Here is a 17,542-nt window from a genome sequence, read left to right as displayed (position 1 = left end):
ATATATATATATATATATATATATATATATATATATATATATATATATATTATTATACTATACTTTACAGATCGTATTACGTTAGTGCTGTGTTCAAAAGGTTAGTTTGTTAGCCAGGAATTCGAAGGTAGTTCTAAACCTTCATTCGCCATCTCGACAGCAAAGCATTGTATAGCGTAAGCTGTTTTGAAAGAAATGTCTCAAACCCTGTGCTGTTTTGGATTTTTATGTTAAATGTCAACTAAAAAAAAATTATTGCAAAATGTCATGGAGGCACAACAAATCTCTGGGATCACTTGACAAGCCTAAGTTCATATTATTATTGTTGTTATTGTTATTATTAGTAGTGGTAGTGTTAGTAGTAGTAGTAGTAGTGGTCATAGTAATTATAGTAAAATATGACTGTGATCAATAACCTGCATGGACCAGTGTTAAATAAAGCTTTATTTTGCCTAAGTCAGTTGAAGTTCTTTCAATTGGCTGCAGTAAGGTGCTGCTGCAATGCAAGCTTACTGTATATATCGCAAGCAGCATCAATTATGTGTACATAAACAATGTGCATTTTTATTTAAATTATACAAACGTGATTACTGTTCTATGTAACGTATTTTTAAACTACATGTGAATTATGCCAATAAATTATGGAAATTAGTACCATCGAAGGTTCCAATCTTTGTTCAGTAATGTGAGCCAAACCTTCAAAGGTCAAAATGTACCTTTCGTTACATAGTTAACTTAAACAGTTATTTAAAGATGCATTTAAAGATTGAAAGACATGGGAACGCAATCCCCAACCCCATACAACTGAAGATTCAAGTTGGCATACAAAGATTAATTATCCAATTTTTAGAACATTTTACATTTGGATTGAGATCTTATGTTTCATTAAGTGAGCTTATAGAAACTACAAAGACTAATGATTTGACTACACAAGAATGATTGAGTTCTGTTACTGAGTATAACTATATCTCTAATGACATTAAAAGAATAATCTCAAAACATTGGATGATATTGGAATGCCGGCCTTTCATAACTTCTCCTCCTATATTTTGTTTTAGACGTGGCAGGAATATTAAGGATACATTAGTAAATCAATACCATCTAATGACAATTGACTTATTCAAACAGTACATGGTAACTTTCGTTGTGGAAAATGTGTTCATTGTTCTAACATGCGCAATACCAAATATTTTAATCATCCACCCTCTGGTCGTAAATACATGATGCAAGATTTTATCAATTGTAATACAACCTATGTTTCTATAGTGGGGGCTCCACCTTCAACCCAAAAAGCTTTCCATAATCATAAAGTAGCCCCTCGCTAAACCAGACATGTTTGACCGACATTGTGCTGAAATAACACTAATGTGTTTTGGGTAGGCTACACATTACATTATGTAAAGATATGTATACCTAGCACACTTTCTTTTTACTTTAGCCTGTAAGCTACCAGTAACACAAAATAAATCATGCTACTGCATTGTACACATTGGTGTATAGGGCTAATACAATATTATTTTAAATTGAAACTAAATGATTTTAGTGGGAATTTTATTTTATTTTTTTTTTTGGGGGGGGGGGGGTGTATTATTATTATTTTTTTATTTGTTCTGCTTAGTTATGTGTTAATTAGACAATTTACACACAATAGATCATGATCCTATACAGATGTTCAGAATGAGCTGGAGAGGTTAGTGGCACATGTGTGCAGTCTATTGCTCCCAGTATGCTGGGAAAAGCAAAAATGCCATAGAAATTAGTTTTTCAGGCTTGTAAGTACACCCTGCTTTTAGTGAAAATTAGGTACTTGAGTGTTCGCTTAAAAAATACATTGAGCACAACTGGAAACGAATGCACGAGAAATGCCAAAAACAATTGCGACTGTTTAAAATGTGCTTTCAAAAGTGTCGCAATTGCCGTCAGCTTTAGTACATCTCATTATAATAGAACCCTGATTTGCACATCTCAGCCCCATTTTTGCAAATTTATGCGTGAACTCCCTGTAAGTTTAAATAATGTCTATGGCTATGTGGCAGGCTGGCGAGTGGATAGAGGCCCAGAGACAGACTGCAGTTCAAAAAAATAACTGTTTTATTATAAATAAACAAAAATAAAGTGCACAAGGGCAAAATAACAGATACTCAAACACAAATAAAGCAAAAATAAAACTCACAAAAATAAAGTTTCCAGGCTGGGCAATGCCTTCACTGGATTTAGAAAATTCAAAAAACCCAAAACAAACACCAACCTGCTTCCTCAGCTCCCTTCTCCCAAATGAGAAGCTGAGGCCTCCTTTTATATCAGGTGGCTGGGCGCTGATTGATCGTTAATCAACCTAATCAACTAATCAACCCCAGCCACCTGAACATAATAAACCCAGGCAGGCAGGGGAAGTTAACCCCATCCCTGCCAATTTAAAAGGGCAGAGCTTTGCTCTGCCACAGGCTATTATTCAATTAATCATGAACTACTGGTCCTTTATAAAGCTGTTTTTTAATTGACAATCACTGCAACACCTGATGAAGACACACTATGTCGAAACACGTTGTGTTGTGTTTGTTTCATGTTTTGTTTTAATAAACAATAAAACTTTTTAAACACAATGCAAGAGGAATGTGATGCATATAATTATTAGCTGTCAGGTCTAAAAGAATACGAGAATACGTGATTGTTGAGTGTGCGACCAACCTTGTCTTTATGAGTGTCATCAAGTAAAATACACGTGGCTTATATGTCAGTGCTGTTGACTATTTTTTTTTAACTTTGCAAAGACATTAATGTGTAAAGAGCCTTATGGTCAGCTGTGCATGAATGCATATACTGTGTATGTATATATACATTATATATATAATGTAACTCCCTCAGTAGTACACTTTAATGTTTGTTAACAGTAGCTGTCTGTATTTAATATAAAACAAATTAGTTGCATTGTGGAATAATATGTAGATTTACAAAAGACGTATTTCATATCCAAAGACTTGGGTATTGGTTTTTAACGGACATCCTCCGTCTGCAAGGGAAACAAAATCTGGGCATGCGCGGCGCAAGGGGAAAATTGTATAAATTGGCATGGCAACAGTCTTAAACAGTAACACTTTGTTTAAGTCACGTTTTTGCTATTGTATTTACATTTATTTTTAGGTTCAAAACTGTAAGGGTGAGCACAGAAAGTTAACAGCAGAGTAATTAGGTTGTCTTAGCACCAGAAACAGTACTTAGTTGTTTTTAAACAGTACCCCTGATGATTCACATTTAAAGTATAATATTTAATAACATAATATATGAAATATAAAATGGGCATTATATCATACCAAAGTACACCAAATACAATGACTATATAAAGGTAAATGACACAAACGTGCAGAAAATACATAGATGTTTGCACTTTTATTGTGTTTTTATTATTTAAAGAGACAGTAACCAAATGCACAGCAAAACGTGTATAATCCTAGCCCTCTATATACCGTCATTCTGTATCGGGTCCTGAGCAAATCCCTGTTGAAAATAGTGATACCCTCTAGAATTCCAAACCTGTTGATTTATGGAATCCAGCCTGATTGTCTGTCAAAAAACAATGTGAACCTGACTGTATGGTCTGAAGTCAAGTCCTGTGATTTAAAAAAAAAATGTAAGTTTAACAATCAAGTATCAATTGTGTAAATACGCACATATCCAGTGGGTATGAGAGTAACATTGAAATGAATGAATCCTTGAATTACAGGGTATACCTAAACAGCACTCCTATACACTGCTGCATGCTACACATTCTGTAATAATAGGGAGGGCAAACAGAGCGTGATCATGTTCATCCCATATGGGAAGGCCTGTCTGTGCTGCAGCAGTTTTGAAATCGATGTAAGATTATCCCAGTAATCATCGTAAAACATATACATATATTAATGTAACTTTTTATCTGCTACGCATCTGTCCTAAAATATTTAAGTGTTTGTGTGGTTTTATGTTTAACAGAGCTCTATAGCTGCTACAAACCGTAAACTATAGTGAAACCCGTTGTATTAATAGTAGAATAATTTCTCCAAATATAGTATCAGTCTCACAAAATATTGTTCTGTTGATTGTACTCTTCACCTAAATTACATTCAGCACAAAAAAAACATTTTGTTTTTCAGACAAGTGTCAGTTTTGGGACTTACCCATGGCGCCACGTCTCCCTATTTTGACTTCTCTGTCCACTTCTTATTACACGTACAAAATGATTTAAAATCATTATTCGCTGTCTGCAGACCTAATTTGACAGTAACTCAGACACTTCTTTAGCTCAACGTTAAAGAAGAAACTGAATTTCCAAGCACTGACACAGATATATAATATATCCCTTTGTGTCTCTCTTTCTCTCTCTCTCATATATATATATATATATATATATATATATATATATATATATATATATATATATATATATCAGCCTTTTTCAATGCACTGCTGGATGAAGGCTACCCCAAGATTCTTCCACAAAATCCTGTCTGCTGCATCCCTCATCCTTGTTGCACCGGCGTGTTTCCTAATTTCATCTTGCCATCTTCCTGGAGGTGGTCGTCTTGGTTGCTTCATATCTCTTGGGATCCAGTCTAGTATCTCCTCGGTCCAGCGATGTTCTGTTCTTCTTGCTGCATGTCCGGCCCACTGCCATTTCAGTTTTTTTGCTCTTATAATAACATTGCATACTTTTGTTATGCTCTTATCCATCCCTTCCTTTTCCTGTCTTGTTATTCCCAGCATGCATCTTTCCATACTCTGTTGAATGGTTTGTAATTTGAGTCATTTTTTCATTGTGGGTCCAAATCAAAAAACCAGACCCAAACAACTAAGTAATATATTCCAAGTTCTCTAAGCATCCAGAAGCTGTTTCTCATTTTGTAACATTTACATGTTTTTTCTCCTTTAAAAAAATAGGAGCTAATTAAAGGGTGGTTGAAACACTTTGAGAATGAGCCTCTAAGAAACTAACAATCAAAGAATAATTGACAGTGTTTGAGACTATCATTCCAAAATGACAGTTTATAATAAAACAGTGTCATTGTTTATTTTATCCGTATATTTGGTAGTATGTTATACATAGGTTAGGATATTAAATGTACATCTTATCCTAATTACATTTTCTCAGTTTAGTTTGGAACAGCAGTTGTATTGATGCATGGAACAGAATTTTATATATAAAGGTTTTCACAGTTCACTGCTCCTCGCATTGTAATTAGTATGTTTCCATTGTCTCACTTTCCTTCATGATTTCCATTTCTTCAAGTAACAAAAATAGCTTAAAAAAACAATTTCCAATAAAAGTCCTATGAGCACTCTGTGCATTGTTATAAACACTTCAAATTAAAAGTTACTTTCCCCCCGGGTGCAGTAATGTGGCAGCTACACAGCACACTTTGCAGCAGGTCCTCTGCTGTTTTATAATGAAATACATTTCAGAAAATATTCCCTGGAATCTACAGTATGGCAGGATTTCTAAAGTAACACTCTACAGCAGTGAGGGGTCATGTGGCCATGCTGCTGGAACACAAGATGCACTACAGCAGGGCTGACTTCATAGAGACGTGCAGGGAGCTACACCACATGAGCTTCATACTGACTGTGCCATGTATCCAAATACAAACTACTGGCATATCCTAGCATTCTAAGGCTTTATAATGTTGGTAAATGCATTCATGATTATGAAACATATTTAAGGTGTTTAGTCAACATGCTTTTTATAGATTAAATTATCTATTTCATTTAGGCAGATTTGATTTTCAAAAACGATGGTCCATTAAAGCTAACTTAAAATCAGTTACACTTATTGTTAATCTATTGGAACCCCTACACTTTTGTATATGTACCATATACTTATACTGCAATTTGCTTAAGTTAAAGAAACTATGCGTTACCAGAGGAGACCATTCGGCCCATCTAAGCTTGTCTGGTTTCTAGTCAAGTTGGGTCTTAAAGGATCCAAGTGTTTCTGCCTTGACAACATGACTAGATAGCCCATTCCATCCCCTCACCACTCTTTGAAGAATGGTCTCCTTCCCTCTGTCCTAAGTCTATCATCACTTAATTTCCTGCTGTGGCCTCTGCTCCTGGTTTCTGTGCTGCATTTAAAGTAATGGATTGGGTTAACTGTCAACTGGGTTATATGTCAACGTTTAAGATTTTAAATATTCAATCATGACCCCCCCCCCCCCCAGTTTTAACATATTCCAGTTTTAACTTGTTCAGTTATTTGAGCTTATCATTGTAGCTCAGTCCTTTAAGCCATCTAATTACTCTTACTGTTCATTGGACTCCCTCCAGGGCCACAATGTCCCTCTGTTGCTGTAGTGACCAGGGTTGGTCATAGTATTCCAAGTTCAGTCTTATCAGTGCATTACACAACCTCTTCATATCCTCTTGCACTCTACACTTTTGAGTACACTGTATACCCAAGCATTCTGTTTTCTTTCTGATTGCTTCCTTGCACTGTACAGTTGCTGACAGCAATGAATCTAATTCATCACCAGGGACTTTCTCTTAGTATGCGTTCTAGGTCTATCTCCCCATTGAATTGAATTTCTCTGCCCAGTTTTGGAAATCTTTTTCGACTTCCTGGGTGGCTGTAAGCGTGTCTGCCACTCAGCAAGCCTGGTGTCATCTACATATTTGACAAGTCTGTTATTTATTGCACCTGGGGGCATGCTAATTAGCAAGTACTCATTTTTTGTATTGCTTTGGTGCAAGACTATTATGTGAACTTGACAATAGCCATATGTATTGTTTAATAAGTTGGTATTATGCTAGGATTAACAAATAAGAAGTTAGTAATATATATTAACAATCTAACCAAATACTGTAAGACTGCCCCACCAAACTGTTAATTTACTTCAAATATTGAACTAGCCTTGACTGATAAATATGACTTTCTATCCTAGCTAGTAAATGATAAGTAGCACATACTGTTTTAAGAAATGTCAGATTTATATTCTTATGAAATGAGATGTATTTTGTGTTGAAACTCTAGTCTCATTTTATATTTTGTTCTAATCTGTCCCTGAATGCAAGGCTTCCAGAAAGCATGGTGATTTAGGGTGAATGAAGCCTCCGAGTGCTCCAGAGGGAGAGTGACAGCTATGAAGCTGTTGTTATGAGGGGTGCAGCTGTATTCACGTCTGGCTTTTTTCTTTCTCCGGTCCAGACCTACGAGCAAAACGAATGGGTGATCCACTTGGCTGGAAGGCTGCTGGCTAATGATACTCTTACTTTATCACTGATGGCACACAATCCATTCAAGGGCAGAGAACCCCCAAGGTAAGTCAGATAACAACAAACTACCAGTTAACCCAGCGAGGCTAGGGTGGTGCTTAGTGCTGGCACCATTTCAAAAACCTTGAAACTTTTATAGGAAAAGAGATAACCCCCAGGTCACAAGCGCCAGTAAATTGTATTACATGAACATTTCCTGCTTTTTGGATTGCTAAGCCTTATTCATTTAAAGGGAACCTGACTCCATTTATATGTAGTCTTATAAAACAGATTGTTAGAATGCTGCATGCTGATTGGTCCATCAGTGTTCCAAGCCGTTACAATATCCAGCACAGTGACACGATTAGGAACTAGTTTGAAACAAAGGCAAATCACTGTACCTGTGCTAACCATATATCACTGTGCCACCAAAATCAAAAGCACCTGTCAAAATACTGCTGTCGTGGAAGATACTGAAGACATCAAGGTGTCTTGTCATATCTTCCAGTTTAGATTAATTTGCACTAAGAACCAGTTTGCTATTTTAAACAAGACTGTTTTTGGCATTTTATTTGTAGTACGTACCAGTCATTTTCTTTAACTTTGGTCCAGTTGTCAGATATTCAGTTTTATTTTCCTCCTTTTAGTTAGTAGCAGACGTTGTTTTGTGAAACAGACTAACTGTGGATATTTTAATATTACTATGTGATGTCTTAACCTTTCTTCACTCTCCTTTACTACCGCACACTCACAGGTACAAAAAAAAAATGAAATCAAATTGAGCTGTTAATGCCTAAATTACTGGCTTTCTGAAAATAAAACTTTTAATTAATTACGTAATTAATAATCTTCATCCCAACAATGCAAAACATTTCCCTTAAACTCTTTAGCTGTTTAGTATATTCTAGAGTGAATTACCTAGCAGCAATGTTACATAGAATATGCAGGAATGCAGGCACCTCACACCTCACAAACAACTAAGCAATGTCTTTTTGATAGTTATTTAACGTCAGAAAAATGATCTGAAACACATCTGGCAAGGTTTTTATAGCTGGTTAGTCTTTATTAAAAAAAATGAAACAGTTTTAATTGAATATAATTTTTTCATTAATAGGGACTATTTTCTGTTGTGGAAGGTTATACCTCAAAATGTTAATAAATCTTTAGAAACTATATAAGTCTCTCTTTTTTTTGTATGCAACATTTATAAAACAGTTTTATAAAAACAATAAGGCACTTGAGGACATGGGTTGTGAAGGATAGTATCACTTATATTTGAGACACAAAAGAAACATATCACTTATATTTGACATCAAAAGAAATGTATCACTTATATTTGGATAAAATTCACTAGATGTGATCAAAAAATGACAAACTATGTTTTAGGGCAGGTGCAGTGACTTTATTATGCTGATTACACTATGTAACACAATTTTTGTTCCTGGGTAGTAAGTGTTATTTCCTAATTGCTTATGCCTCAAAAGTATAGAAAATGTCTATTATTCCCCACAAACTTTGCTTTTGTGACCAGGACAGGTAACTTTCAAAATATCACTATTTCCAATGAGAAAACGGGCGCTTTTGTGTCTTTTCGTTCACATAAAGTCAGAAAAAAACAACATATGAATCCAAATTAACATGTATTTATACTAAAGTAATACAAAAATGACTACAAAAGATTTAGAAGTGAGTAGTTTTTCAAGATTTACGATTATACTGTAAAATATCACTATTTCCAATGAGAAAACGGGCGCTTTTGTGTCTTTTCGTATTAATGTTAAATGCGCTTCATGCTGCAGGATTCTTTGCAACATATATTGGCCATATTTCGCTTTTGTTGTTGTTGTTGTTAACATGGCTGTTATATTCAGTTTTAAAACTAATGCAGTAGTACAGCACTGATATTACATTATGGACTGTCACAATAGCTACCGTAAGTTGAGGCAGCTGGGTTTTGGCAGCAGATGTAATAGATTTAGTGGGACATGTGCGTCTGTTTGGTTGTAACAATAAAGTGCTGTTCCTGATCACTAAATTCTGTGAATACATAACAGTGGCATCCAAGCAAAGCATTGAAAGCATTGGGTGGAATTTCTTTACCAAGCAGGAGAAAATGGAATTTGCAAACTATTTCATTCAAAGGAGGAAGCACACTTACTTAATCTGCTCTGCATTATTTTATTTTTATTTTATTTATTTGTGTATTTATTTTTGAATAAAGGCAACTTATTTTACCATTTTGGTAAGAAACTATATATGCACAATAACTGTAGATAAAGCAATCTGTATTGGAAGCCACACGGATATTATTGCTAACATAAACAAACTGGTATGTTGTTGTGTTGTTTGGTTTCCAATTTAGTTCCTGAGAAGACTAGTCGCCGCACTTGTTATTATTGAGGTGTACTTGCCGCTCACTGTGTGTTGTTGTTTTCTGTAAAACATTGCTATCCCGTCAGTTAAGAAAAGGCTTAATGCAAAAAAACCAATTTCATTTAGATTTACAAAGTACACTAGATTGAGATCTTATGTTCAAGTGCAACCTGTTGACAGACAATGGGAAGTGTCTATCAAAACAGGCAAGCAGCTGCAGTTTTATGTCAATTGATGTCCAATGTCTGTGCTGGTAGGATTTGTATGGGCACATGTATCTATCAATGCAAGAGAGACATACAATACAATACACTACCATACAGTACAATACAATGCATGTACACAAGGCATAGATAAGCGTGTCAGTTCTCTGTAGCATGTCTAGGTAAGCAAAGTAAAGTTCCAGACTTTTACGTGTAAACAGTATTTTCAAGCAGAAATATAGCGTTGACCCAAGTCACTGTTTCAGAGCAAAAGCTAGTTAAATCCATAACTTAAAACAAACGCTGAACCATAACATATATTAGTACTAAAAAAAAAAAGCTAATAAAATCATAAAACACAAAAGATATCAATCTTACTTTATTGCTTAGTGACTTTTTTTCTTTAAGTGTGGCAAGAGACAGAAAAAAGCACTTTTAAATAAGGGGTAAATTAATAACTGGAAGCTTTACCAGGTAAAGTTACAACAGCTAGGCAATAAACTAGGCATGTAAAAGAAAAACAGCATGATTAACCCTACAACAAATGCTGTTCTAGTGAGACAGACAGCTAAGTAAGCATTGGCCAAACTGAGATTAAAACACACACACACAAGTGGTTACTGATAGTCTGACATACAAACATCATTAACAAAAGCCAGAAGTGCAGTGTGGGATACTACAATTTTAATAAACCACACTATCTACCGCTAACATTACCTTGATTTACAGCTAAAGTAGGAAACAGTATAGAGATATCTACAGATAAAATAATAAGGTTTTGGTTTATTTTACCTCCCTCCTGCCCCAGCAGGTCATTAATTCTGACAGAAAACACAGTTCCTGTTTTTCCCTCCAAAACTCCCAGCTGTTGCCTGGGAGACAGCTGCTCCCGCTCTGGAACTAATTACAGCTGTCTAGAAGATTTAAGCACTGAGTGTAGCAATGCGAATATAGCTACTAATTTTAACACATTCGGCTGTGCATGTCATAATATGCTGATATATAACAGAATGGCGAAGGTGTCAGGGGGTGCACAGCTGCTACCAGGCATCTGGAAAGGCAGCTATGCGGTCCCCACAATGACAGCATCACTAAATTAACACTTTCCTCTGAACACTGCAAAGCAAATACAGCTGAGTACCTCTGTGAAGGGTTAATTGGCGTACATGCTTCAGGTTTAAAGATTGCTATATTCCTGCTCTGATTTCTGGACAATTACATTAAACACCATTTAAAATCCAAAACATGTGTTCTTTGCATACATTGTCATTATAGCCGGCAGCACTTGCAAAAGCCAAAAGAAAATGCAAAAGTCTAAACCGTGCATAGTTGAAACGTTGTTTGCTGTGGTATGGCACGGACTCTGCACTAGAACAGGACTCTACTTTTGGTGGAGAAACTTAGCATGAACTTGAGACGAAGTTTCTGTCCAGGTGACTGCCAACAATTTCGTTTTTTTTACGGTAAATATTATATATATAATATATATATATCTATATATATGATATATATAATAATATACAAAATATATATTGAAACACTAACAAATCTAACTCTGATACCATGAAGGCAAAAAGAAAATATATAAAACAATCACAAAAACATAAATTAGATTATATTCCAAAATACTGTATCTTTTCCCCCTGTGCAGACACAGTCAACCCCCGAGCTGCGATCACAGGCAATATCTGTTGATCTTACCTTGGTTATATGAAATGTAACCATTACCATATGGGTAGTTACCTCCTAAAGACCTGAATCCTGAAAATTATATACCAAAACTGCTCAACGAGCCTGTGTTGCAGTCATGGCCTGCCCCTGAGGTCACAAAAGGACTGTTCTCACAAATCTCAGTGTCATTTTTCCTTTCAAGACTGGCCTGAGAGTTAGAGAGCCTTGTCCAAATAAGTAATTGTTGCTTTTGTATATACAGCTCTGGAAAAAATTAAGAGACCACTGCAAAATTATCAGTTTCTCTGGTTTTACTGTTTATAGGTATGTGTTTGGGTAAAATGAACATTTTTGTTTTATTCTATAAACTACTGACAACATTTCTCCCAAATTCCAAATAAAAATATTGTTATTTAGAGCATTTATTTGCAGAAAATGACAACTGGTCAAAATAACAAAAAAGATGCAGTGTTGTCAGACCTTGAATAATGCAAAGAAAATAAGTTCATATTCATTTTTAAACAACACAATACTAATGTTTTAACTTAGGAAGAGTTCAGAAATCAATATTTGGTGGAATAACCCTGATTTTCTAGCATAGCTTTCATGCATCTTGGCATGCTTTCCACCAGTCTTTCACATTGATGTTGGGTGTCTTTATGCCACTCCTGGCGCAACAATTCAAGCAGCTTGGCTTTGTTTGATGGCTTATGACCATCCATCTTCCTCTTGATCACATTCCAGAGGTTTTCAGTGGGGTTCAGGTCTGGAGATTGGGCTGGCCATTGCAGGGTTTTGATCTGGTGGTCTTCCATCCACACCTTGATTGACCTGGCTGTGTGGCATGGAGCATTGTCCTGCTGGAAAAGCCAATCCTCAGAGTTGGGGAACATTGTCAGAGCAGAAGGAAGCAAGTTTTCTTCCAGGACAACCTTGTACTTGGCTTGATTCATGCGCCCTTCACAAAGACAAATCTGCCCGATTCCAGCCTTGCTGAAGCACCCCCAGATGAGTCCAATTTTCAGCTTTGCCCAACACCTGGTCATCTAATGGTTAGACGGAGACCTCGAGAGGCCTACAAGCCACAGTGTCTCGCACCCACTGTGAAATTTGGTGGAGGATCGGTGATGATCTGGGGGTGCTTCAGCAAGGCTGGAATCGGGCAGCTTTGGCATGAATCAAGTCAAGTACAAGCTTGTCCTGGAAGAAAACTTGCTTCCTTCTGCTCTGACAATGTTCCCCAACTCTGAGGATTGGTTTTTCCAGCAGGACAATGCTCCATGCCACACACCCAGGTCAGTCAAGGTGTGGATGGAGGACCATCAGATCAAGACCCTGTCATGGTCAGCCCAATCTCCAGACCTGAACCCCATTGAAAACCTCTGGAATGTGATCAAGAGGAAGATGGATGGTCACAAGCCATCAAACAAAGCCGAGCTGCTTGAATTTTTGCACCAGGAGTGGCATAAAGTCACCCAACATCAATGTGAAAGACTGGTGGAGAGCATGCCAAGACGCATGAAAGCTATGCTAGAAAATCAGGGTTATTCCACCAAATATTGATTTCTGAACTCTTCCTAAGTTAAAACATTAGTATTGTGTTGTTTAAAAATGAATATGAACTTATTTTCTTTGCATTATTCGAGGTCTGACAACACTGCACCTTTTTTGTTATTTTGACCAGTTGTCATTTTCTGCAAACAAGTGCTCTAAATGACAATATTTTTATTTGGAATTTGGGAGAAATGTTGTCAGTAGTTTATAGAATAAAACAAAAATGTTAATTTTACCCAAACACATACCTATAAATAGTAAAACCAGAGAAACTGATAATTTTGCAGTGGTCTCTTAATTTTTTCCAGAGCTGTATATATTTAGCATTTATTGTGTTTTTACACAAATTATATGCAATATTAAACTAATTACTGTGATAGTTTTTATTAATCAGGCGTATTGTGTGCACTACAGCCTGTTACTTGTTATGTTCCATTACGGCCTTGTGCCCCCTGTGAAGTCATCGACTCAAGTCGCTCCTTTCCAAGGATCCAACATCAGTCGACTAACTTTGTGCTCTTCCCCCAGGCTGCATAGCTCCGACTGGAGCTTATGTTAGTTTTTGCTCTTTAGCACAATACAAGATGTTTTATATTATTTCTGTAATTGTTACATTACTGTTTTTGTTAGACAAAATGTTTTCTCTTGTGTGTATTATGCAAAGGTCTGTCTGCAATGTGGTGCTGAGCACACATGCAGCAAGAGCAGCTGCTGGGCTTAGCAGCACTGCGCAAGGCCAAGGTACTCGCTTCAATTTTAATTGCTGGCAATCCCTGCCACGGTATCTTTATGCCGTTTTGGTGACAACTTTTAGCATCACCATTGCAAGGGCTGTTAGTCCTTTCTAACAAGCAGGCTTCCCTCAGTCTCGCATGTGGTACTGACTGAGTGGTTTTGCCAGTGGCTTTTACAGGTGGGCATCCCTGTATGTTGCCACCCGCGGTAACTGAGAACCAGTGGACCTGTACCGTACCAGTACCGAGGTCACCATCCTGCTCACAACCAGGTACTGTTACGGTCCCAAATGGGGACCGAGGTTACCACACCGGTCCTGGCGACATCCCTATGTCGTCCCAGGCTGTACCCATACCAACCCGGTGCTAAAGTCACGAAACCAACCGGGTTCCGGCTTGGAACTAAAGTCAACAAACCAGTACTGAACTTACCCAGTACCGTACCGTACAGACCCGGTGCTAAAGTTATCGAACTGGTACCAACATGGTACCGACCCGGTTTTGACACGGTACCAACCTGATGGTGTAGTCACCGAACCGGTACCAACCTGCTCCTACATGGTGCAAAAAACATTGAACCGGTGAACTGGCCTGGTGCCAACCAGGTTCTTTCAAGGACATATGCAATATGGCGGTATGGCCTTTACTAGGTTCTACAGGCTGGATGTCGTGGATCCTCCAAACCATGTTAAGGACGGCTTCCCAGTCAACCCTTAAAACAGACATAGAAGCGAATTTCTCCCTAAGTTTCTTCACCCTAGCTGCTTAGGTTACTAGAGTTTCATATGATAAAGCACATGGCAGGCTCTTGGCTTAGCCTTGTAGCATTACAGTCATTCTGCAGTCTTGCCTGTGCGATTGCTTTGGTACACTCACCCATACGGTAATGGTTAAATTTTGTACTTGAAAGGGAACGTTAGGTTATTAGCATAACCCTGGTTCCCTGAAATAGAAATGCAAACATTAACCTTCAAGGTTGCTGCATCCATGATTGCAGCAGGCCTGAAGAAAAAAAAAATAAGCTGAGATCTGTGAGCTCAATTCTTTTGTACCCTCGGGGTCGTCACAGGCTCACTGAGCAGCTTTGATGTACAATTTTCAGGATTCAAGTCTTTAGTTGGTAAATACCTGTACGGTAATGGTTACATTTCTATTTCAGGGAATCGGGGTTAATAACCTAACGTTAGGTGTGATGGAGTGGGAGGGGGTTAGGGGGTCAGGAGAAAACCTGAAAGACAATCATCTTTGTTGCTGTGGTAATGCCTGCCAGTTAGAAGTCGCAGAGTGGAGATCGAATCATCACATAGTAGAAAAAAATAATACATGAACTTTGGTGATTAGTAACTGCTTTATTCAGCCAGGTGGCAGATTTGTGGGCAGTTTGGATGCTAGCCATTTGGTTTTTTGACCCAGCTCCATAACATACTCTTGTTCTTTTGCAGGTGGGTGAGAGGAGAGCACTTCAGGTATAAATTCAGCGCCCCTGGCGGGAAACACGCAGCCGAGGGGAAGTGGTGGATTCGCAGGAGGATCGGACCCTACTTTCCACCTGTCAACTCGTCAGGACTCAGGAAGTACTTTGAGGCACGAGACTGGCCCCATCCCGATTCTGAATAAAATTAAATGGAGCGGGGCAAAGGCCAAAAGAGGCACACAAAGATTCCACCACACATACTGCTGCACATTTCAATGTGTTTTTTTTTTTTTAAATGTTGAATCTTCAAGACATTGAAAAAGACTTCTAGTCAAAATGTTAGTCATTGCATTTGTTTATCTTACCATTACTTTCTTATTTCAAATCAGACCTAAAAAAATGATACAGCGTCACTACCGTTAAATATACTTTAAATATCATGGAAGTACGCTAATAGTATGCTTCATATACTACATTTTCATAAGGGTATGCCCTGTTACCATGTCGACAGCAGTAGCACTAGGATTATTCTTGAGCTGGAGAGTTTTAAGATCTTGTATTTCATTCTGTCAGTGACATCTGTTTTCAATGGCCCACTCATACCAAGCTGGCCTGTGCTAGTACATGTGGCCCATGTACAGAGAACGTGTAAACACAAGCCAGCAAGCAGTTCTTTGTAAAATTGTACCAATCTTTTCTGTAAAGCACTAGTGGATATTCACAAGTACAGTATATAAAATAAACAAAATACTTATTACAAAACCTAAAAACACATTAAGAAAAAATATGTAGATACATGGAAAAAACTTGTTCTTACTTCAACACTATCTTGAAATTTGATGGGTAGCCGAACTAAGGAAATTGCAGTGTAGTTTGAATTTCATAGACACATAATTTCTTGCACTTAGGTAAGGACATGTTACTAAATGTCCTCCTGAAAATGTCAGCAGTGCAAAATATCTGTCTGAGATTCTGGATCTGCTACTTTGAAACCCTTCACTCTGAGTTACAGATTACTGCATTTTATAAAGAGGGGGAAAAAGGTGCTTTATACTTGTAAGATTGCGATCAATACTACTATAACCTAAAAAGAGCCTAGTACTTACTGTAGTGCTCAGGTAAGCATGCAGGGTTTTCATTCTCCATCATTAAAGACCCTGTATTTTTAAGATTGCATGTTATATGCAGCTAATTATGTTGCAATGTGTCCATACATCTCTAGTCCAGGCCCAAAATAAAGGGATTTCATACAATATCTTTGCTAAATATAAACAGCTCCAGCATGTCCTCGTGCAAAAGAAGATACAATGAATGTAATATTGCACTGTTGAATGCCCAGGTGTGTAATTGCAGTTCATTTTCGTTAAGCCATGTGAACAGAGCCTGAAGTGTCAGTTCCTGCTGTACAGCTGTGCCGGGCCGGCCCTTTCTTTAACCAGTAGAACAGTACAGTATGTTCTCAGCTCTGTGAAGCGAAGGGATTTAACAATAGTACTTAGTTTGCACTCTGTCTTGTTTAATGTTTTGATTGCCACATGTTTGTTTATCTAGACAACTGTCCAATAAAAAACAACAACAAATAATGTGTGTGGATTCATAGTTTTATTTTACCAAGCAATAACATTATGTAACAAAGTTTATCTTTTATTTTGTACATGTTATGCAGTGAAAACAGCTTAATAAAATGACTGGTTAATTCAAATCAACAGCTTATTGATTTCCATCACATGAGAGTAGGTTTTAAAACTTCATGCTAATGTTGGACTCAGCTCTCGCCCAGATAAGCACCAACTAAGACATAGCTTATTTTACTGTAAACTAATGTGATCCATCTGTGTTCGATCTGATGATGTAGATATCCTTCTGCCTGTTGTTGATTGCTGAAGTGTAATGTTGGCTCCAGGGATCAGCCTATTTTGCCTCCCTGGCGCATCAGCACTAACAATAGCTGCAATGCTGGCTCCAGGGATCAAACGCAGTATGACCTCCTACATGACAACTATCTGGAATGAGCTGAGTAGGGTACTTCTCTGGGATTTTCAAATGGGCACCTTCCATCCTTGGTGTTTCTTCGACTATCCCACAACATCTTAAGAGGGCTTGACAGTGATTCTGGTGTCTCAGCATCACCCCCCCACTCAGCTAAGCCCAGCTTACCTTCCTTTCCATCGACATTGCTATCTTTCTACTGTGCTTTATTTTTTTTCGTCTAAACCAGAGCCAGTTGCTGCTCCTCTCTGCTACTTCACATAAGTTCTTCACTATGCGTTGCAACTCTTGGCCACTGAATCCAATGTCTCTGAGAAACCAGCTTGTAGATTGTGCCACAAATCCTTGACAACCCACTTCCACTTGGTAAACCTGAACTCTCC

The 17,542-nt window shown here is 37.5% G+C and overlaps 1 protein-coding gene across 2 annotated transcripts in view; it reads left to right on the top strand.

Annotated features, from left to right (window-relative positions):
* lmf1 (lipase maturation factor 1) overlaps positions 1–16,753 on the top strand; it is a 257,503-nt gene extending 240,750 nt beyond the window's left edge. For both annotated transcript variants that reach the window (XM_041229729.1, XM_041229730.1), the window contains exons 10-11: positions 7,175–7,287; positions 15,199–16,753. In XM_041229729.1, coding sequence (XP_041085663.1) covers positions 7,175–7,287; positions 15,199–15,373 — 288 coding nt within the window. In that variant the 3' untranslated portion in view covers positions 15,374–16,753. The remainder of the gene's footprint in view (positions 1–7,174; positions 7,288–15,198) is intronic.
* Positions 16,754–17,542: the final 789 nt, after the last annotated feature.

Source organism: Polyodon spathula, chromosome 26 (assembly GCF_017654505.1).
Source record: "Polyodon spathula isolate WHYD16114869_AA chromosome 26, ASM1765450v1, whole genome shotgun sequence".
NCBI lineage: Eukaryota > Metazoa > Chordata > Actinopteri > Acipenseriformes > Polyodontidae > Polyodon > Polyodon spathula.
This window is presented reverse-complemented; position numbering and strand designations above follow the sequence as displayed.